Consider the following 23477-nt stretch of genomic DNA (forward strand, 5'->3'; position numbering starts at 1 on the left):
TAAAATGTCTCCACACATCAGATAGCGCACGTGGCATTTTTCTGTAAAATAAAACAAGAGCTTGTAAAAATGCTAATGCAATGCAAGAGATCGTAATAATACAATTGCAATATGATAATAAACAGATATAAATAGTAAGGCTAGCTAAACAACTGGAATGATCTTCAAAACAAAACAACCAAATGAGGAAGCTAGCATCTTCTTTATGTTATACTAGCTATGGCTTATTTAGCATCTAACAGATGCTAGCATTTTATTTAGCATCTAACAGATGCTGGCATTTTATTTAGCATCTAACAGATGCTGGCATTTTATTTAGCATCTAACAGATGCTAGCATTTTATTTAGCATCTAACAGATGCTAGCATTTTATTTAGCATCTTATCAGATGCTAGCATTTTATTTAGCATCTTATCAGATTGCTATCTACCAGATTAATACATTTTATGTGATATTCACAATTTAAACATTTAATGAATATATTTTCCCATAATATCATCAAAACTTACCTCACTTGTTAAGTCCACAGGCTCAAATGTGTGCCTTTAATACTCTTTGTCCTTCAGGCTCAAAAGTGTGGTCCATGTGTACATGTGATGGAGGCATGCACAGTGCCAGTAGGTGGTCTCAATAGCCATGCAGCAAGCTTGTGCTCTGTACATGTGATTAAGGAATGGCATGGATATTCAAGTGTATTTGAATTGCATTTGTTTGTTTTTGTCAATATTATGCTAAAATATACTTTCCTCAACTATATTTAAGTTCCCTAAGAAGAGCCAACCTTCAATTTTGAAAATTCCCACTTTATTCCCATAAATTCCCGTTAATTCCCGTTTATTCCCATAGATTCCCGTTAATTCCCATGGAAGGATTCCATCTTTGAAAATTCCGGGAATTTTGCAACCCTAGATCTGGGTCACTTTCATATGTGGCTGTGAATCCGATACATATCTGATGTTTTAGAAAGCGACTGCTGTTTGAACGGTCATGTCGCATGAAATCCGTCTTGTACGTCACTGACACGAGACAGATACCAATTATCAGCACCGGAGAAGACATTGTGAACGCTTCCTGCCCATCCAGAGAAACTGTTGGGAAGACAATGTTGGAGAAACGTGAACATTTTATTTGTACTGTATAATCTGCAGATTCTGACAGAAATCTGCAACTATCCTTTGAAGCACCGCTCCTCTAAAACAGCAATAAGGATCATTATTAGGCGATATGTAAATAACACAATAACTTTATAATTTAAAGCAAAATTGGGAAACGTAAAGTCCGAAACAGCCAAACAATACTTTTGCTCTGGGTCTAAACAGAGCGTGTTGTGTGTCACGTCTTCTTTTGCGCATGCTGGCCGCTTTGAGGGTTCACACTAGAGCGTGTTTGATGTCACTTTTTTTTTTTTTAGCGTGAACAAGCAGACAAAAAAATCGGATTTGATCAAAAAATCGGAATTGAGCATTAAGACCTGCAGTGTGAACGTAGCCTTAGATCCAGTCTTTTGAACTGGGAAGGACCACTTATCTCTTCTGCATGAAGATTTTATACCTGGGCATCCTTTCTTCCTCAAGGTCCAACTTTAATAAGCGGCATGAATGTATCTCTTTCTGTTATGGGAAATGTATTTGTATATTACCTCTCAAATACAAATAAGTTATTCAAGTTGGTTTACAAGATTAAATTAAAACCAAAAACAACAGAAAAAAGACAGAAATTATATCCATGATACAGCCTTGTGATACAGTCAGTGAAACTAAATTCCTCATCTATGATTTCACCAAAATTTTCCAACCAGGTTGAGGTCTTCAGTGCCCTATAGATTCAAGATGTGAATTAAGTTGTAATCATGGATCTTTGTTTCCAAACAGGAGAATCTCAGTTTTGTCTCTATTTAGTTGAAATCAATTTTTATTTCATCCACTTTGTTTTTTTAAGGCAAAAAACATAATGAGCTAACATTGTTTGGCAAGAGAGGGTTGTTACTTTTCTAAATCTATGTATACTAGAGGTGGGAATCACCACACATCCCACGATACGATATTATCACAATACTTAACGCACGGTACGATATTATTGCAATTTTTAAAAATATTTTGCGATATTCAGATTCTGTACATAAAGGTAAACTTTATCAATATTCATTTTATCTAATATCAAAGTCTCACACTCAGTCTTTCTCTCATTTCAGTCAGTTTTATTGTTGACAAACTGAACGGTTTGTATTACAGTCTAGTCCAACTTAACTGAATGCAACCATCTGGTACAATTATAGCTATTCTGAACTATGCAATTTATGAAAACTATGCAGCCCATTCAGCAACTGAAGAATTTGAAAGTAAATTAAAACAAAATATAATTTTACATTAAATAAAAAAGTTTTAAACTTAATTAAAATAAAACATGTCTTAAATTAAAATAAGTAAACTGTCATGTTTATTGCTGCCAAAAAAAAGTTAAACACATTTGGACAGTGAAGGAATGTCAGGATTCTTGCTCAGAAAAAGGATCAACATGCTCTGAAGTCAGAGCACAAAAACCTTTTTTGTAACAACATATCGATTTCTGCTGTCCCTGTATCGATACATTATTAGCAAACAAAATATCACGATACTACACAGTATCGATTTTTTCCCCCACCCCTAATGTATACTGTATTAATCCTGTAGGAAATTGCTTAGTCCTCGGCATTTAACCCGTTCACTCAGCGAATCAAGGATTTGTAGAGACGGTACCTTACTCAAGGGTAGCTAAGGGGTAGCTGAGTAGCTATCCCTGCCCCAACTGGGGTAACGTTGCCTTTACTCCTTGTTTTCAGGCATCTTCAGAAACAAAGTTGAGATGTACATCGTTCCTAAAAATCAATGAAAAAACAAAGAGATGTGATGTTTTTGGAACATGCAGAAAACCTTGAACATGCGCTAACTGCAGTCACTCTCACACAGGTTGTAGGACCCTTGCAAGTAAAAGCTGTGTTCTTGCTTAGAGACACTCTCCAGACAGATTGCCAACATGTTGCAGTCAGTCTGAATGAGTCGTCGTCAATAAGCACCACTTGAGGGGACTCGGCTCAAAGTCCTGAGGGGGTTGCTTCAGGAATATGGATGAATGGCCCGTGTTAGAAGCTGTACGGGACCTGCACACCTGTTAGCTGGTAATAAACAGGGGTGCAGATAACTTTTCAAGTGATCTACTCAGGTAAGGACCAAGAGATGGACCAAGTCATACACAGAAGAGGCTCCCATGCGTTTCCCTGCCTGCCTTAATCACATCCATTCTGTTACAGTAGTGTCTTTGTCAAGCTGCAAGGTGACCTCGTATTTCTTGAGAATCCTGCAAACTGTTGTGTTTCTGAAACTGTGGAGTACTTGCTTTCTTAAGGCCATGTTGAAGGATCAAATACTAAGAAATGATTGCATGACTTGAGGAAGTCGTATCTGATTTACCCCCGGGTAACTTTGCTTGTGTCTGTCAGCATGAGCATTAGAAACAGTGTGTGCCCTATAGTGGCCTATCACTATCAAGCAGAAGGATAAACTGTCCAATGGCCACGATGAGTTCATCCTTACATTCTCCAATGATCCGCTTTTCCCTCTGAAACCTAATGGTTGTGGTCTTTAAAATGCTGCCAATGTTAAGCATGTATGCTACAAATCACTGTTGTCACTCGTAGCCAGTTGCATTTTAATGGCTAACAATTGATAATATTTTTAACAGTTTCATGCGTCCATGCAGGCCACCTGATATTATGAAACTCGCCCAGTTTCACAAAGGGGATCCCATTTTTGTCACGCAGCTTCTTCAGTGCAGTTTTGTATTTTGCTCCACCTTTTTGCATAAAAACTGCAGCAGTTTGACCACAGAGCGATTAAATGTCTCTCAGTAAGGAACGTTGTATTCAGCTGATTTTATGCAATTTTCCAGTATGTGCAACTGCAGCAAGTTGCCAGAGTTTTAGCACGACGCTGTTGTACATACCCATGTTGACAGCAGCCCCGTCTGTGCACACAACGACCAACTTTGTTGTCCAGTCATCCAAGTCTGTGTCCTGGAAAAGTCTCACACCTAGCTGCTTCAATAAAGAAGGATATGAAGACATAGGATGTGTGTGTTAAACTTTGTGGAAGCGAGGAGAAAAATATTAAACAGGGCTTACCTCTGTTCGTCATTTCGCTTGTCTTGCCATCTGTTAAGGGGGCAACTGCACATATCTTCTCGGATGGCTTGTTTATTAGCAATGACTCGCACCACATTCATGTGCTCCTTGCCCTTTTCACATTTGTCAAATAAAGGATGGTTACAATTCTTTGGGCCTTTAAAAATGCACCTGATTTGTCTCTTAGATGTAGATGAGAGAGGCAAATCTTTCACCACATTTTAGTGCACAGTGGCAACTTTTCTGAAAAAGTATTTTCTTCAGCACTGGCTCTGGTTAGCATTTCTTAGCTGGTGGCGAAACACCAAAGAAGCTACTTATTGTCTGTTGTTTTTTGGACATTTAGGTGGTGACAAGCAAAATGTGTAAGGTTAAATGACATGGTCAAGTACGCCAAAGGCACTTGGTAACACAAGTGTCACTACGCTTTCTTAATTTTTGTCACACATGCGTACCAGTTATCTGCACCCCTGGTAATGAGTCAGACTCGTTTCTGGTAGATGTTGGACTAAACCAGGGCTGCCCTTTGTCACCGAGTCTGTTCAGAATTATTATGGATACAATTTAAAAGCATAGCCAGCTGGCTTAAGGCCTCCACTTTGGTCGCTTCAGAATCTCACTTTTTGCAGATAATGGGGTTCTGTTGGCTTAATCAGATGGTGGCCTCCAGCTGTCACTGGAGTGGGTCGCAACCAAATGTGAAATTGTGAGAATGAAAATTAGTACCTCCAAATCTGGGGGCCATGGTCCTCAGCCTGAGTGAGCACAAGTTATTGGCCCAAGTGGAAGAGTTCATACATATATCATGGTCTTGTTCATGAGGGAAGCGAGAGATTGACAGATTGGGAGACTAAAGAAATGCAGAACGTACAGTAAAACAGTCATTCTATGTCCCTCCCTCACCTATGGTCACGAGCTCTGGGTACTGACAAAAAAGATGAGATTGCAAATAAAAGCAAGCAGAAATAAGTTTTCTCCATAGGGTCACTGACCTCTCTCCTAGAGATAGGGTGAGGAGTTTTGCCATCCAGGAGGGGCTTAGTATAGAGTCGCTGCTACTCCTCCACATCAAAAGGAGCTGGGCATGACCCACCAGAATGAGGTCTTGGGGCAGACCCAGGACGCACTGGAGAGATGACATCTCACAGCTGGCTTGAGGATGCCTTAGTGTTCCCCTGGATAAGAAGAATTGCTGTCTGCATAGACAGTGATTAGGCATGTGATTTTCAATGATATATCACAGTTAATTGTCAACTTGACGCCATTCAATCACAGACTGATAGAAGACAGACTTTGTCTGGCAGCATTTATAACAGCTTTTACTAACAGTGTTGGTAATCTTGGCAATCTCATTTTGCTGAAAGAAAATAATAATAATAATAATAATAATAATAATAATAGCTGTAGTGAGAGGAGTTTACTTGGAATAAAACGGATACTGAAAAGGTTTGAGAACATACATCGCAGTTGAAAAACTGTGTTAAACTGTAATACATGTTATTGCAATATCCAATATTCATGTTGCAAAAAGTAAATAAAAATAGCATTATAAAGCCTGTGGTCATTCTCACCTCTACTTAGCAGGATACAATTGTACCCACACATCCGCGTTCATTTAACAGAAAACACACAAGCATCTTTATATTTCATATACAGCATCACAGACATCCACGAAGCTGATCTTTGAAGGGTGTAAAACTAAAAAACAATTTGAATCAGTGCATTCACTTTAAGTTTCACTGCTCAATATTAGCCACATGTTCAGTATGTAGAGTTCTCCTAATGGTTCAGCTTATACTATATCTTCTCAAATTTTTGTTTTTCTACTATTTTTTTCTTCATTTGTCCATTCAGACCTCCAACAGCAGCATGTCTGTGATGAGGAGAAGGTTGTCAGAGGTCAGCAGGTCTGTAACCAGGAGAGGAACTCTAGTCTGGACCAAGACGACCCAGAGCCTCCACAGATTAAAAATGAACAGGAGGAACTCTGCGGCAGTCAGGAAGGACAGCAGCTTGGACTGAAGCAGGAGGCTGATGCCTTCATGGACACCCTTGTTTATCAGGAAAGTTACCACAGTGAACTGGAATCAAACAGTGAGCAGCTCCTTTCTCACAGCTGTCCTGAAGTAGAAAGCAAGCATGTAGTCTCAGGATCAGCTAGAAATATAGCACTAAAGAGGAGGAGACGTTTCAGACTTGCTGACACAAGGGAAAAGTCTCTAAAATGTGACACATGTGGAAAAGCATTTTACTTCCAATCCCACCTGAGTGCACATCTTAGAGTTCACACAGGTGAGAAACCATATTCTTGTAGCACCTGTGGGAAAAGATTCAGCCACAAATCAGCATTGGATAATCATATAAGACGTTACACAGGCGAGAAGCCATATCTTTGTATCACTTGCGGGAAAAGATTTGTTCAGAAGTCTCATTTGGAGCGTCATGTGAGAATTCATACAGGTGAAAAGCCGTATCCTTGTATCACCTGTGGGAAAAGATTTAATCAGAATTCAGAGCTGCAACGTCATGTAAGAATTCACACAGGTGAGAAGCCGTATTTTTGTAAAACTTGTGGGAAAAGATTTGCTGACTCATCAGGACTCATAAAACACATGAGATTTCACACAGGTGAGAAACCATTTTCTTGTGGGATCTGTGGAAAAAGTTTCAGTCAGAAATCAGCATTGGAAACTCATGTAAGAACTCACACAGGCGAGAAGCCGTATTCTTGTAGCACTTGTGGGAAAAAATTCAATCAGAAATCAGGAATGAAGTCTCATGCAAGAATTCACACAGGTGAGAAACCACATTGCTGTAGCAGGTGTGGGAAAACCTTTAGCCAGACGACACACTTAAAGAAGCACATGAGAATTCATACTGATTAAAAGTTTAAAGCTTAGAACGTGTGGGACAGCTGTTAGTCATAATAGAGTGTTGGTTGTCGAGCTCACACTGAGCAGAAGTCAAACCACTGCAACACCTGAGTGAAAAGATGAATCATATTCAGGTCAGTATTATGTGGGTTCTATTCCAGGAAGCAGGTTTAACTAACAACTGCAAGTTTGCTAATCCTGACATGAGGGAGAGAAAGAGAGTTAACTTTAACTCGGTGTCACTCACCAGGTTAAGAAACTCTTTGAACCTAACAGATTTCAGCAGATTTTCTTAAACAAACTATGAATTTGTGTAAGAAACTCATAGTCACTCCTCCCATTTGCTGCACCTGAACCTGCCAACTGACACTCCAGTTAATTTCCTCTTTCATAATGTTGTTAACAACGCACATTAATCTGCTGGAAGTTTGTTCTTACAAATTGTCAGTTAGATGTTGCTTTGTAACTTTGTTTTTTTGGGATTGATTTTATAATCGTGCAGTGAAAAATGTCATGATTGGGACAGCGATTATTGCAGATTTATTAAGAGCTGAGAATAAGAGCATATAGTAGCATATACTAATTTAGTTTCTGTATTTCCAACTCTGACTTAGCAGAGCCAACTTTGAGTACATTATTGTATTTTTGTAGTACGTCATTGTCCTCTTTAAAGTTTTAGACCCATAGAGCACAGGATTAGCTATACTTTAAAGTCAGGTTTGAAATGCACACAGTAGACTGTCTGTGTTTTGAACATTTCATTCTGAAATTTCACAGACTCACAGGACTCAGTCATATAATAATCTCAAACAATGTTTTGAAAGGTAAATTAAGGTAATTTTAAAGGTAAGGTAAATTTAAAGGTAAGGTAGATTTAAAGTCTGTGACTTTAAATGAAACACATTTTTCATTCACACTAACCCAAATCCATCTCACTGGGGTATCATATAGCCCTTTTTCACTAGTACCCACTCTGCTCGACTCGACTTGGTTTCAGTGTTTTTTCCATTACGCTGGAGTACCACCTACTCTGGGTGGGGTCGTTATAGCAATGTGGCCTAAATTCCCGTGACGGCGTTTGTAAATGACACAACAAAATGAGGATGTTAAGATGTTGGTATACCTGCTACCTGGTCACCACAAAAATGACACTAAAAACGAGCGTATAACGTTTGCCTCTACTGTTTTCTTTTATGGAAATCTCAATAGAAAAAAAGAGGTTGCTACAGCCCATCAATGCATGAAATACTGGCTTGAAATGTTTGATTTCATTAAAAAATGAAATTGTCAAATTGTGGCAAAAACATTTTTTGTAATTTAATAAAATGACTTGACTCTGTGTGCTGCTATCTGATGCTACGTCCATCAGTAAACTGTGTCTGATCTGTTTATCTCGATTTTTATCTTCAGTTTCTGTCATTTTGCTGCTATCGGGTTACCCCTGAATAGATTTCAAATTCAACTTCAGATCATTTTAATGTAATATATGTTAATTCATGGGTAAATAATGACCATGGGAAGTATAAAAAGTTGTAGCTATACATTACATGAAGTTTTATAATATCCGATGATGATGATGACAGAATAGACCAAGAAAATGAATTTCTCCTCTCCTGTTATTTTAAAATAACTATTTTCAGCGCTGACACGTGTTGGTATTTTTCAAACTACTCCATCAAAATGGAGGTTCAGCTCTTAATTTACTCATGGTGATTTATGGTATCTGAGCTCCATACCTTTCTTTCTCTTCTCACACACACTCTTAACGCAGAGTTGATTGAACTTTGATCAACTGTTCGGGAACAGGAAACTCAGGCTTACAGAGTTAATCATCTCAGAGTTTGTTTTTTAAACTCAGAGTTTATTGGACATGCTTCCTGGAACAGGGCATTGACCAGGGAAGAACTCTCAGCATTAATTCTTACAACTGTATCAGAGAAACCCTGATCTTACATTTCATGATGGTTGAAGTTAATTTTCTGTCTTAATTCAAATGTTTTTCCTTGTTTCTTTAATGTTGTTTTATATAAATCTAGAAACTTGTGTTTTAACTTTGTACCCCAGTCCAGTGGTTCCCAAACTTTTTTTTGCTAGGCCCCCCTTTGTTTTACAAGAAAAATGCCGCCCCCCGCGCGCGCACACACACACGCACACGCACTAACACATCCTCCAACCACGCACACACATATTCTGCTCCATTGTGGTTTATTTCACACCTCAAACATTTAGCAAACAATTGAGCAAATACAAGTAATCTGCAAAAAATTACAGGTAGTAAGAAAACAAACTACTAACTCTTTTACGCTACGTTCGCACCTACTTTTGAAAACACAGCTGTTTCATCCACGCGTAAACGGCGTTTCGAATCACCGAAAACTGAGATTTTTAAAACTCCTCTTTTGCGTTTATGTGTGGACGAGGAATACAGAGTTCATCACACAACGTCAAAGGTATGTGCCTTTTGTCACATCACGCTGTGCGCCACGTTATTGTTTACATGAGATGAATTGCAGATAGTCAGATTAATTAACTAATTTTGTGTGTGTCTTCAGGTTTTACACACTTACATACACACACGCAGTTACTGTCCCTCTATTTACAAAGGTAGAGGCATCACAGTGTAATTATTTTACCCTCAACATTGCTATCAATACATTTTTCAAAAATGCCTCTCTGTGCAAAATGGGTTTAAAAACATAAACAGCTGTGGGATACTGTTTGTCCGTGATTTAGACAGGGGGAACAAATTGTGGCAGGATCAGCCTGATGTTATTTGTATCCCGCTGTAACTTTACTGTATAAAGAGCTAACATCTCCAAAATGTCAGGAGTAGTTAGTCATTACGACAAGTGTTTGTGAACTAAAAATCAAGAATGTGGGATACTGTTTGTCCGTGATTTGAAGAGCCCAGTGTGTGCTCCCGACGCAGGGAAAAGCAGTTATGCAGGGGAGAACTACTTTGGCACTTGTGCAGGTGAAGCCAAAGGGAAGATATGCTTCACCATATTTTCTAGTCTTTGGCTTAGAATGAAGTTGGTTTGGAAACATATTCAGCTATGCTTCATCTCCTGCTTTGCGTTTGTGTAGGCGCCCCATGATAGCAGTGTCCAAGTATTGTTGTCGTTGTGTTTTTTCCTTTTCATACCACGCCCCCTCCTGCAATGGCTCTCTGCCCTCCCTAGGGGGTGGGCCCCACACTTTGGGAAGGTCTGCCCTAGTCTATATTATGGTTCCCTTTTACTTTCCTCTTATTCTTTTTTTTTGTATGGAAATAAAAAAAATATTGCCTTGTGTAATACGATTCTGTGATTCATTGACCGGAATATGATCTTCTAGTAGAAAGACTTGACCCTCTATTTAGGAACCTGCTGAAAATGTACAGGTGCACTCTCAAAGTACATTTACAATTGTGCAATAATAACAGAGCAGAATTTATTTATTTTTTATTATGTGTCACCACACATAAGTGTAGTTATATCACAATAATGTTTGTATTATCATCTTTGCAGTTTGTTGAAGCATTGAAGCTCCTTTCCTCAGTATTTAGAGAATTCTAACTCGAGCTCTTATTATGGCTGCTGTGTAGATACCTCAGGGTCAGCTCTTCATCAGCAAAACACAAAACGAACTATTACAACATAACCTCAGGGTTGCATGGATCAGCTCCACAGTATATCACAGTTGTATTAACTCAATATTTCTGTCTCTGAGGTCATAGTCCAACAACTTCTCTCAGACCTCCTTTACCTGGAAACAAAAGGTGAGCAGACTTTCTTTGGTGTTGCTGCAGGGTACTCACTAACGCATGTACTGCGCTTGGTTTGACCATACATACAACTATCTAGTCCTGTCTTAAGTAACCAGCCTGATTAGCCAATGAGCCATAGGTAAATATGATCTAATGGGTGAGGAACCTGGAGGAATGCGGAGAAAGCACCTGAAGGAAATTAAACAAAATACCCCCAAGCATACACATACAAATACTGACAGAAAAACAAGAAAGACAGAAAAGCAATGGAGAGAGGGAGAGAAAAGGCAGGCCAGCCTGAGAGGCCTCAGGAACCATGACAGTTATGTTATTTTCATATTTTGAATGTCAAATAGTAATGTTCCCCTCAAAATAACTTTGGTTCAACTCGAGTTTCTAAATTTGTTAAATCACCCAAATCATCTGGTGCATTAATGTCCTGTGGGATTTCAGAATTGCAACACATAACTTCAAATAATATAACGTTAAAATATGCCTTTTAGGCTAAATTACATTCTAAATTCAAGATTTTACCCTAAAATTACTTAATTACTTAATTCAGTAATTAATTATTTAAAGCTTACAAGTTGAGGTGAGCAGTAAATAAAAAGTGTTTAAACACACAATAACAATTACAAACCACTTCCTGGAGTGAAATACAATCCTCCCTGTTCTTCATCTTCTTGTTCTTAAACAAGGGAAGTCCCCTTTGTTCAGATGTTTCCTCATTCCCTTCACTTCTGATCTGACCTTTGAACATTTGTGTAACCACGTTTCAGAGCTGACAGGCTCCATTCACTGCAAAAAAAACACATGTTGTTGAGGTCAGAGCTCAGACTAATTTCAGTTATAAGGAAGAGAAACTCACACAGTCACTGACACTGAGAGGAGAAATGGCGCAGAAAGGAGTTCAACTGGACGGAGAAACGAGGAAGACTTTCACACAGAGGCCTGTCCTGGTGAAAAACATCATGCAGCTGAAGAAGACTGGACTCCAAGCTGCTCCAGCTGATCACTGCTATGCTGGACCTGAAGATGTGGCCTGTGATGTCTGCACTGGGAGGAAGCTGAAAGCCATCAAGTCCTGTTTATTCTGTCTGGCCTCTTACTGTGAGAAACACCTCCAACCTCACTATGATGCAGCTCCATTAAAGAAACACAAGCTGGTGGCCCCCTCCAAGAAGCTCCAGGAGAACATCTGCTCTCGTCATGATGAGGTGATGAAGATTTTCTGTCGTACTGATCAGCAGAGTATCTGTTATCTCTGCACGATGGATGAACATAAAGGCCATGAAACAGTCCCAGCTGCAGCAGAAAGGACTGAGAAGCAGAAGGAGCTCGAGGTGAGACGACTAAACATCCAGCAGAGAATCCAGGAGCGAGAGAAAGATGTGAAGCTGCTTCAACAGGAGGTGGAGGCCATCAATGGCTCTGCTGATAAAGCAGTGGAGGACAGTGAGAAGATGTTCACTGAGCTGATCCGTCTCCTCCAGAAAAGAAGCTCTGATGTGAAGCAGCAGGTCAGATCCCAGCAGGAAACTGAAGTGAGTCGAGTCAAAGAGCTTCAGGAGAAGCTGGAGCAGGAGATCGCTGAGCTGAAGAGGAAAGACGGCGAGCTGGAGCAGCTCTCACACACAGAGGATCACAACCAGTTTCTACACAACTACCCCTCACTGTCAGCACTCAGTGAGTCTACACACTCATCCAGCATCAATATTCGTCCTCTGAGCTACTTTGAGGATGTGACAGCAGCTGTGTCAGAGACCAGAGATAGACTACAGGACATTCTGAGAGAGGAATGGACAAACATCTCACTGACAGTCACTGAAGAGGATGTTTCACTGTCACCACCAGAGCCAAAGACCAGAGCTGGATTCTTAAAATATTCATGTGAAATCACACTGGATCCAAACACAGCACACAAAGAGCTGTTATTATCTAAAGGGGACAGAAAAGCAACACAGTTGAAACAACAACAGTCTTATTCTGATCATCCAGACAGATTCACCTTTTATGATCAAGTCCTGAGTAGAGAGAGTCTGACTGGACGTTGCTACTGGGAGGTGGAGTGGAGAGGGAGAGGGATAGAAGTAGCAGTCTCATACAAGAATATCAGAAGAGTAGGAAAGTCAGCTGATCGTATATTTGGATACAATAACAAATCTTGGGCATTACTTTGTGAAAACAACAGTTATTCATTTTTTCACAAGAAAGTACGAACTGTCCTCTCAGGTCCTCGGTCCTCCAGAGTAGGAGTGTACCTGGATCACAGAGCAGGTATTCTGTCTTTCTACAGCGTCTCTGAAACCATGACTCTCCTCCACAGAGTCCAGACCACATTCACTCAGCCGCTCTATGCTGGACTTTGGCTTTATTTTTCAGCTGGAGCCACTGCAGAGTTGATTAAAGTCAAATAGAGAAGACAGGTTCATGTTGATCCCTGACCATTATATGTACTTGTGTAGTTTCTAAATGAGGCTTTACATTTTAGAAGCTGAGAAGTTCAGTGGTCCATTGATGTGTGAAAATAATATTGCACTGATTCAAACTGTACTTACATTTATATACCTTACCTTACCAGGGCGACCGTGGCTCAGGGGGTTGGGAAGCGTATCTGTAACCAGAAGGTCGCCGGTTCGATCCCTGAGCTCTCTGTCCTGGTTGTTGTGTCCTTGGGCAAGACACTTTACCCTAATGGTGTTGGCCAGAGGGGCCGATGGCGCGATATGGCAGCCTTGCTTCTGTCAGTCTGCCCCAGGGCATCTGTGGCTACAACCGTAGCTTGCCTCCACCAGTGTGTGTGAATGCAAGTGCCTTGAAAAGGGCTATATAAATCCAATCCATTATTATTATTACATCAATATAAATCTGAATTTGTTCTTATAGTTGATAATCATGTGAGTTTAAATGATACTACTCTTCATATTCAGCATGTTTGAAATCTGTCATCAGTCTGGTTAGTGGTTTTATTCTGTAGTTGCTGTAGTGGGTTGTCAAATGCAACAATATATTGGAGCTGCAGTGATTCATCAGTTAGTCAATGATTAGAGAATTGATTGTTTTATCATTATTTTGCACTGTAGAGTTTACACATAAAAACCAGTTTAGATGGAGATCCTTAACTACTTTCACAGAACACATTTTTCATAAAACTTTTTCAATAAAAGCTGGGATGTTGCATACATTAAAAAAAGAAATGAAATGTGTATATATAAAGACTGTCATGCTGATTTTCTGGAAGGTTAAAGTTAAGCATGCTGTTGTTTTATTGGATCTTTGAGTAGTTCTGCTGTTTATTAATGTTGATTGTGTGTTCTTAAAGGTTAAATAAAGGTTTCATTTCAAATACAGTATATGAAAGTACCTTTTTTCTCATGTTTTTCTGTCTTCTGAGATTTTGTATAAATTTAGCTAATGCAGTCAGTGAGACTAGTCTCGTTTCACTTTGACAATATAAGTGGACCTTAAAATGTTATTAATATATTAAAAAAATATTCTACTAAAAATAATCAGTGGTGAAATTTAACTCGACTCAAATGGTAAGCTTCAGTGAAAATTTAACATACATTTATTTCCATTTCATATCACATCATGACTTCTTCTCAGCTCAACTTCATCTCAGAAAATTGTTTTTCTTTTCAAGTGAATATGTGAATACTTTATATAAGAAGGAGACACATAGACTTATTTTAATATATAGCAGCACTATATTTGTCTGAAAGCTTTAGTTACTCATAGTAATGAGTAGTAGTAGTAGTAGCAACTCATAAGTTAAACCCAATTTTAACTTATAATCACAATGCAAACTTTGTACTTTTTATTTAAAGAGAAAAACAGCTAAAGGGAAACAGGACAGAGACAAAATCCAGCAGAAAGTATTTAAAACAACAGCGACAGACTCCAGTGTTATAGCAACACTGCATAAACAGCACAGAAAGAGAATAAGAGGTTTCATATTTACCTCCTGTCTTCCTATCCAGGGCTGTGTTCAGGATGGCAGCTAAATAAATGTAAACTGCAGCATAACGTGATTAAACTGGGATATTCCAACTTCACTGTTGATTTTTTTTATCAGAATGCTCTGGTCAAATGTTTGACTTGTAAATAAAACTCCTTTCTTTGAGTGCAACAAGTGAACTGTCTGCTTGTTTCTCCATAAAACATCAGAGAGAAACAAGTCGAAAGAGTCCAAACGGCGACAGCAGCTATCAATCATTTTACTTCAAGCTTTTTATTGATTCTTTTGTTGATTCATTTGATAAGAAATACTTGTGCATTGTGTATGAGCAATAATAAATATTTAAAAAAAGAAAATCACAGTCTCATAAAATGCACTGCTCATTGAATTAAATGTCAAAAATTGCAGTGTTTAATAGTTTAATGAGATAGTTTGTCTTTCTGTGCCATAATAAAATGATATGTTTTAAATAAAACATTTTTGAAAAAGAAATAATAATTACCAGCAATTGCAAATAAAAGATGGTATACAAAGAACCTAAACTAAGGCATAAAATAAAATAGCCTTCACTCTATCTTTTTGGAAGCTTTTGTTACATTAGTAGGAGGGGCAAAAAGAGTTATGATGGTGAACCTGTTAATAATTCATTTTAATGGATATTGCTGTCATATAGGGCGGCTTTTGGACACAACAACAAAAAAAAGTTTTCTTTCCATCTGAGGTCGCCGTCACTGTAACAGCAGCTTTTTGTGTTTCTCTGCGTTTGTGGACAGACTCTGGCTCCACGCTGAACTATGACAGCATCATATTCACTGCTGCTGTTGTGTTGTTGGAAATCTGGGGCTGCTTGAGCCGAATGTTGCAATGCAACAGAGCCGAGGATTAAACGAAGAATCGTTTTTAATCATTGTTTAAGGATCGTTATTACTGTCTATAAAATCCCCACAGTCTCTGTAATATTCTTAGCCTTTGAACCGTCAAAGGCTTTAAAAGAAAGAGAAACCTGAGGGAATGTTAGATAAGTGAATACAACGAAACACATACTTTAAAAAGTGTATTTTTTGGCCGCTTCCCTGGGACTGTCCACCATTATTCGATAAACATCCCACCGCCACGAGGGGGCGCTTGGCATCAGGTAGAACAGGAGGCCTACCAGCCTTAACGGTCTCGCCGTGAACTTCATTTATGATCCACTGGAGAATAAAGCAATATACCATTCAAAAAATCTCCAGCTGTTTTTGCATAGCAAACCCGGACCAATATGGATCCCCTCTGGGCGCTCTCTCTGCTGTTTGCTGATGATAAGTTGGAGGTGATTGAGTGCTGAGCTAGCGTTAGCATGTAGGAGGGCATGTAAACAATGGTAAATTGCAAGGTAGATAGTAATGCCTGCACTGAATGGACATGGCCTCTAAGTCTGGTGATCAGTGACTGTCTATAGTTCTAATTTTATAGCACCAGTCCTGAAGTACATAGGGACAGAGCTCACAACCCCTTTTCTTACCAGCGTCTTTGTTAGGGTTTTGTTACGGTTTGCCTCAGTGCCATCTGGGATGTCAAAATCAGAATCAGAATATTTTAAGAATCCCTAAAAGCCAGGAGTCAGTTACAATCAGTAGACAAAACTCCCCGACAAAGCGGTTGAATTAAGTCTCTGATTGTAGCTCCTCTATTTTGTTTGCGAGGGATTTGCCATTTGTGAAAAAGATGGATGGAAACAGGGGTTTGTGTTGTTGTTTTTGCAGCTCAACGCAATAGCAGGCTCTGCAGCGCCGCTTTTGTTTCCTCTGCCTGAGCAGCCTGAGTTGCTTGCTGTTACCAACAATAACCCACAGCCTTACAATCTCAGGTGAGATGCTGTCAGTCCAATCTGACATGAAGTCCGGGTTCATGCTGAGGCCAATGTCTATTAGTTCCTGATGACTGAAAGTGATAAGGGCGTTGCAGGAAGATGCACCCCAAAAGCATATTAGGAAAGGGTCAGGGTCATGTTTCAAACCAAAATTAACAACTACAACAATACTTGTAGAGTTTTTAAATTCAAGGAATAATATGATTATAACGTACATAAAACAATGTTTCATATGCTGATGAAAAAAGAGGGGTTTTGAGCTGTGCCAAGGAGTCCAGCTGATGAAGGTGAAGGGGTTATAAGTTCTAAAGACAAGGTGTAGCACGACTAATGGCTCTGGCACTAATGATTCTAAGTCTAAAATGAGGAAGCGGTCAGCAGAGTAATTGAAGCAGCTGAGCTGTTGAAGCAGTTGAGCACAGAAAGGACTGTAAGTATAGAATAGAATAGGATAGAATAGAATAGAATAGAATAGAATTCAACTTTATTGTCATTGCACATGTCACAGGTACAGGGCAACGAAATGCAGTTTGCATTGCTTTAGCCATGATATAGATAGACCCCCCCTGGCTTCTGCTCCGCGGCTGCTGAGTGAGCCCTCATCTGGGACTCTCCTCAGCTCTTTCTGGGACAGTGGCGCGGCTGCCCCTCTGTTGGTCTTCCTTGGTCTCTTGTGTTCTGGGGGCCTCTGGATGTCTGGAGTTTTGATCTCCTCCATACCTGCTTCATGCCCTGGAGGACGGGGCTGTGGCCCCCCCACACCCTCTAGCAGATCATTACATGAAGGAACCTTTAAAAAAAAAACAAAAAAACAAGCGCGTCCATGCTCACAGGTGTACACACGGGTGATCACACCCACAAACTACAACCTTTTTGGCTCCTACCTCAAAGCACACTGTGTTCTGTTGATCTTATGTGCTGCACAATAATGTTTAATATTTAGTATTTACTGTCATATTCCCATATATCATTGTGATGTTGTTTATTCTATTACTCTTGTTCTCTTCTGCTTGTTTTCTTTTTTCTTTCTCAACAGGTGATCCAGGTGATTGATATATGCATTTTTTTTCTTTTTCTTTTTTTTTCCTACCCATTCTGTTGGTTTTTGTTTTTTGCCCTTCTCCCCCGTCCCTCTTCTCAGCTGTTTCTCTTTCCCTCTTTCTTTCTCCCCTTCTTTCCTCCAGTCAAGTCTGTTCCGTATTCAGCAAGTGAAAATAAAATAAACAATAAAAGGTGAATCAAATGGCCCATTACGGCAAGGCTGGGATGGTCAATTTGGTAAAGTAAATCCGTTGGGCATCTTTCTTTGCCTTTAGACAACAATTCTGATGGTAAAAGAGCCAAACGGGACAGGCCAAAAAAAAAAAAAAACCCACTCCTCCAGACTCCCATCACATAATCCGTCCGCACCACAGTGACATATAAACGTGTGGCCAAAAGTTCAGATCGGTGTACAAAGTCGGATCATTTGTTATTAGACCAGCAGGAGCACTTTCTGTTGTGTACCATCACATTTCAACAAAGAACTCCTGTTGATAGGAGGACATGGATCGTTCCCAAAACAAATCCATTACGTGAACTGGAATCTATGGAGCTTCTTTTCGGTGTTCAAACCAAAACCAGACGTCATCCAAACTTACAGATGTTAGAATAACATCGCAAACACTGGTCCGATTTTTTATATTTAAATACAAAGTGATTCTGTTTGTTGCAGCATTGTATTACACAGAAAAATGGATTTATCCAGTATCCAGACTGCATAACACAGATGTACTGATGTAATTATAACCAAACTGGTGGCATGGCGCAATGGGGTGCAATATCATTTCATAGACCCACCAAGTTGGTCTAGACTTCAATACCTCAACAAATACTACTACTGGCACTTTAATATCTATATTCAAGAAAAAACACTGATTATAGGTGTTTTTCTCTAGTGACAACACAGTAAAGATGACAACGTTATTAAAATTTGGTATTCCCACCACACTTAACTTGCCTTGTTTTTTAAGGTATAAACATTACAAATTAGGCAATGAGCATGGTTAAAATTAAACTCACGGTCACTGTTAACATGTCACTGTCACCTACACACTGAAATACAGTTCCGGTTATAGGTTTACATACACATATCATGGGCATGAATGTCATGGTAATTTGGGGCTTTTAATGATTTATAAAAGAAGAAAAGAAGAAGAAAAAAAGCCATGATATAGATATATTACAATATATATTAGCAATAATATAGATATGTGAGTATATTACAAAAATGGGTCTATTATGGTATGTTATAATGTACACGGTATGAAGTATGTTATGAATATTCTATAACTATAAGTATGTACAGGCTGTAGTGAGTACAAGCTATGTACAGGCTATGAACAGGATATAAATATGAAAAACTATACAGACATCTGAGATATACAGCTATACAGAAATGGGAACTATGCAAGTTGTAAACAGTTGTAGGATTAAAGATTATCGAATGTACAGAATGATTATTTACACAGAGCTATACAGTAGTGCAGTTAAGATAAGTGAGGGTGTGGATAATTTCTACAGAGGTTGTATAAAGTGCTAGTGGTTGTGAGTAGTGGTTCAGTCCATGTTATTATTGTGTGTTTGAGGGTACAGTTGTCCATTGTGTGTGTGTGTGTGTGTGTTAACGTGGGTCAGATGTCAGGAGGCAGAGTTCAGGAGTCTGACAGCTGTGGGGAAGAAGCTGTATGAAGTATGAAGAAGGACTGAAGGATATGGAGGTGCCAAGTCATTGAGTGCTTTCACAAAGAAGAGCAGAATCTTATATTGGATATTGTCAGGGTTATATTGTTGATTGTCATATATGCTTAGAAATATTTAACCATATATGCTTAGAGGTGTATAATCGATTGTGTAGTGATAGGATGTACGATCCTAAGTTGTCTGCAAAGACTTTGTGTGCATTCCAGAGTGTTCTGGCATGCACACTCATGGGAAGAGGTCGTATCTTTTCTTGCTGATATATGGTATAGCAAACACATCTATATCTGTTTTAGTTCCAGTAAAACATATATATATATATATATATATATATATATATATATATATATCTGTCCAGATATCTGTGGCAACCCCCTTGGGGCTTAGAGGTCATACTCGGCACAAAGGTCATACTCCACTAGCAACTAAACATTGTCATTATGGGTTGAATCCTTTGGCTCTACCAATATTGGTCCATCTGCAATGTTGGTATGGCTGTCCTCATATTGTTCCCCTGCCACCTTGGCTGAGGACCATGGACTCAGACTTGGAGGTGCCAATTCTCATTCCCACTGATTCATATTTGGCTACAAACCGCTTCAGTGAAAGCTGGAAGCCACCACTTGATGAAGCTGACGGAACTATGTCATCTGTAAAAAACAGAGTTGAGAATCTGAGGCCACCTATTGGCAACAACTAGATATTGTGTCTATAAAAACAATGAACAGAATTGGTAACAAATCGCAGCACTGATGGAATCTAACACTCATTGGGAATTGTTGTACAAGAGCTGAATGGCTCGTAACAATGCACCAGACACCACAGTCTAACTAAGGTATGATTTAGGGTCACCTGATCCATCTCTAACTATATGCTAACCGTGTGCAACAAATATTGGAGGCACCGCTGGGATTATTAACGTTGTGTCCAGCGTGATGAAAATAAGGAAGGGACGTGGCTACAGCAACCATGATGGACCTAGAGGAGCTGGCAGACACTGTGTCCCAAACACTCTGGAACCTACAACTCGACCAACTCAAAGGGGTGTGTGCTGAAGCTAAAATCCCTAGTGGAAATGTCACAACAAGATGAACTTTAATAAAATTAATCACAGAATCTATGGACAAGGCTATTAATGATGAAAAACAGGATGTTGCACTCTACTATCTAAAGAAATTGTTAGAAAGTGTCAACCCAGCGACAGAGAGCACCTGAAACACAGAAAGTGTAGGAATTACAACAGGCTCGCCACAGGGAACTCAGGAAACAAGGGAATAAGTTGATTTAATATAAAGATACGCACAGCTCCAGAGAAACAGCGAAGCACTGCAGGAAGAAATTAGGAGGCTGAGTGAAAGGGTGGAGAGGACACCACTAAGTCTGCCGACCACCCCACAAAATGTGCTGCCTGTCGCAGCCAACCACCTTTCGGAAGTGACGATAAGGAGGGAATTCAAGATCTGTGGTCAAATTGGGGAGAAGGGCCAAAAGGACAGACTCTCATACATCAACTTGATGCATCAGATTGATCGAGGTCTGAACAACGGAAACAGTGAAGCGGAGGTTATAGAAGCTGTGGTGAAGTCTGTCAGCCCAGGTTTGAGTCTTAGAGCCATGCTTGAGATAAAACGTGATCTCACCCTCCCCCAATTGAAGGCCATATTAGAGGGGCATTTTAAAGAAGACAGCACCACAGATTTGTATCACAGACTAGTGAACGTCACACAAGACAGCCGTGAGTCTCCCCAAAACTTCCTCTTCAGAGCAACTGAGTTAAAAGAGAGGCTGCTGCTCGCATTGGAAGACACAGGGTCCGATGAACAATACAGCCCTGAGCTCATCCAGAAGAAATTCTTGAGGTCGGTTAGTACTGGGCTACTGAGGGACCTTATCAAGTTTCGGCTTAAGCCCTATCTTGATGACCCGCGGGTGACAGATGAAACCCTCATTGATAAGATGAATGAAGCAGCTGGTGTTGAATCAGAAAGGCAATTGAAGCAAAAGAAAACTACAGGCAGCAAATCTGTAAATGTAAATGAACTCCAGACGGAAAGGCAAGCCAGTCAATTGGGTCTGGGTGTGGCTGAAACTAGGTTGGGGACTCAAGAGCGGAAGTAGTGAAACCCAAGAGCCGCAGAACACCTGTTGTAGCTGCTTCCCGAGAGTCAGAGCTGCATGAAACAGTCAGGCTGCTGAGAGAGCATATGGCTGAATTAAGGAGGAGCATCACCACCCCTCAAGGCCCCACTCGCCCACGAAGAACCAGTGGGAGGAGGGGATGTAAGGCATGCCAGGAGCAGGGAACAGATGATCGGTGTGAACACTGCTTCATGTGTGGCCAGCCAGGAAGTTGGGCAGCAGAAAGATCGGAGGGCACTCAAGCGGCAATCCAGACCATTGCCCCTCCCAAATCATTAATTCCCATCCACACAGAAGCAGATGACAAGTTGCATGAACTGCTTTGGAATCAAATAAGACAGCTGGAGGCAGAATTAGAGCAAAGTGGCAAGGCTAAAGAAACTGGGTGCCACGTATGCCAGTCATCTCTCACTACACTGTCAGGCTAAGCTGAGAGCCCTGGTCGGGAAGAAGTGTATGGTGGATTGTTTCTTTGAAGGGGTAGAAACACAAGCATTGTGGGATACAGGGTCACAGGTGACTATCATTAATGAGAACTGGAGGAAGTCTTGCTTTCCACATATCCAACTGAGAAGCACAAGTGAACTCCTAGTTGAGGATGAGGCTCTAGTGGGTAAAGCAGCGAACCAAACACCCATACCCTTTGCAGTTTGGGTTGAACTCAAATTTAGGCTGGGGTCAACTAGAGATCCGCAGCCAGAGTTAGTTGTCCCCGTGCTTGACTCAAAAGAGCCAGGAGTAGCAGAGCCACCTATCATTGGCTATAATGTGATTGAGCATTTTGTAAAGGATGGAATGGAGCATCATCCAGATGTTACACCTGCTGTGGTAAAGGAAACCTTCTCGATTGATTGTAAGAAAGCAGAAGTGCTAATCAACATCATGCAGCGCTGCCACAAAAATGATGAAGAGGGTGTGGTGAAAGTTGGGAGACAAAAGATAGTGATTCCAGCTGGACAAAGCAGGGAGGTTAAGTGTAGTGTGAGGACAGGTCCCCTCCCCCTGAAACAGGAGGTTCTTGTTCAACCAGAGGACATTTCAAAACTACCAGAGGGGGTTAACCTGAATGATACTGTCATTGGCCTGCAGAGGGGAACCCTGTCCAGGGTGGTTATTCTGGTCACAAATGGCAGCAGCCATGACATCCCCCTCCTCCCTCATGTAGTGTTGGGACGACTACAGCAAGTGAAGGCTATTTACCCAGTAGATGTAAGACCAGTAAGTGCTGAAAACAAGGGCAAGTTGACGTGTGCTAGTGAAAACACAGGGAGCACCCCAGCGCCCCAGAACGGCACAAAGGGGAGTATAAGGAGGTGGGCAGTTGCAGCCAAGATTTATGGGACCCACCTGTGTCAGTTGATTACCTGACCCCAGATCAGCAGGAGCAGGTGAAAAAGGTGCTACGTGAAGAGTGTGTTGCATTTTCAAAAGATAAGAGCGATGTGTGATGCATCCCCTCCCTGAAGTTAAAGATCAGATTGAATGACACAACCCCAGTAAGCTGCACATACATCTCAGTTCCCAAGCCACTCCATAAGGAGGTGAAGGAGTATTTGGAGGACCTGTTGAACAGAGGATGGATTCAGAAATCCCGATCCCCCTACTCATCACTCATCGTCTGGGTGCGCAAAAAGGATGGAAGTTTGCGTCTCTGCGCTGATTACCGGGAGTTCCAGCGCAGTTATGGAAGAGTGCCTTGCAGGCTTGAGGGATGAAATATCTCAGCCATATCTGGATGACAATTTGGTCCACAGTAGGTCATTTCAGGACCACCTGCGTGATCTGAGGGAGGTCCTGCGCCATTATCAAGCGCACGGGGTGAAGCTGACCCCCAAAAAGTGTGAAGTGTTCAAGGACAAGGTGAAATTCCTGGGAAAGATTGTATCCAAAGATGGCTGCATGGACCCTGCTGAATTGGCACCAGTGCAAGGACTAAAAAATGCAAACCTGAGACTGTGGGAGGCCTAAGGAAAATGCTAGGTTTCCTGTCATACTCCCGCCCCTACATTGCA

At 40.5% G+C, this 23477-nt stretch overlaps 2 protein-coding genes and 1 pseudogene across 2 annotated transcripts in view; all 3 read left to right on the forward strand.

Annotated features, from left to right (window-relative positions):
* LOC146579369 (uncharacterized) overlaps positions 1-8368 on the forward strand; it is a 128122-nt gene extending 119754 nt beyond the window's left edge. The window contains exon 8 of the mRNA XM_085267948.1: positions 6011-8368. Coding sequence (XP_085124074.1) covers positions 6011-7041 — 1031 coding nt within the window. The 3' untranslated portion in view covers positions 7042-8368. The remainder of the gene's footprint in view (positions 1-6010) is intronic.
* A 3013-nt stretch (positions 8369-11381) lies between these two features.
* On the forward strand, positions 11382-14062 carry LOC146579379 (tripartite motif-containing protein 16-like). Its single transcript, XM_085269281.1, has one exon. The coding sequence runs from the start codon at positions 11671-11673 to the stop codon at positions 13192-13194; it is 1524 nt and encodes a 507-aa protein (XP_085125407.1). The 5' UTR covers positions 11382-11670; the 3' UTR covers positions 13195-14062.
* A 6058-nt stretch (positions 14063-20120) lies between these two features.
* LOC146579380 (uncharacterized) lies at positions 20121-21444 on the forward strand (annotated as a pseudogene).
* The last annotated feature ends 2033 nt before the right edge of the window (positions 21445-23477 follow it).

The sequence above is a fragment of the Mchenga conophoros genome, linkage group LG3 (genome assembly GCF_057382185.1).
Source record: "Mchenga conophoros isolate Kocher_MC1m ecotype Shallow Benthic linkage group LG3, M_conophoros_male_GT1.1, whole genome shotgun sequence".
Taxonomy (NCBI): Eukaryota; Metazoa; Chordata; class Actinopteri; order Cichliformes; family Cichlidae; genus Mchenga; species Mchenga conophoros.

Coding starts and splice junctions, on each gene's coding strand:
- LOC146579379 (XM_085269281.1), top strand. CDS start 11,671: ATGGCGCAGAAAGGAGTTCAACTGGACGGAGAAACGAGGAAGACTTTC.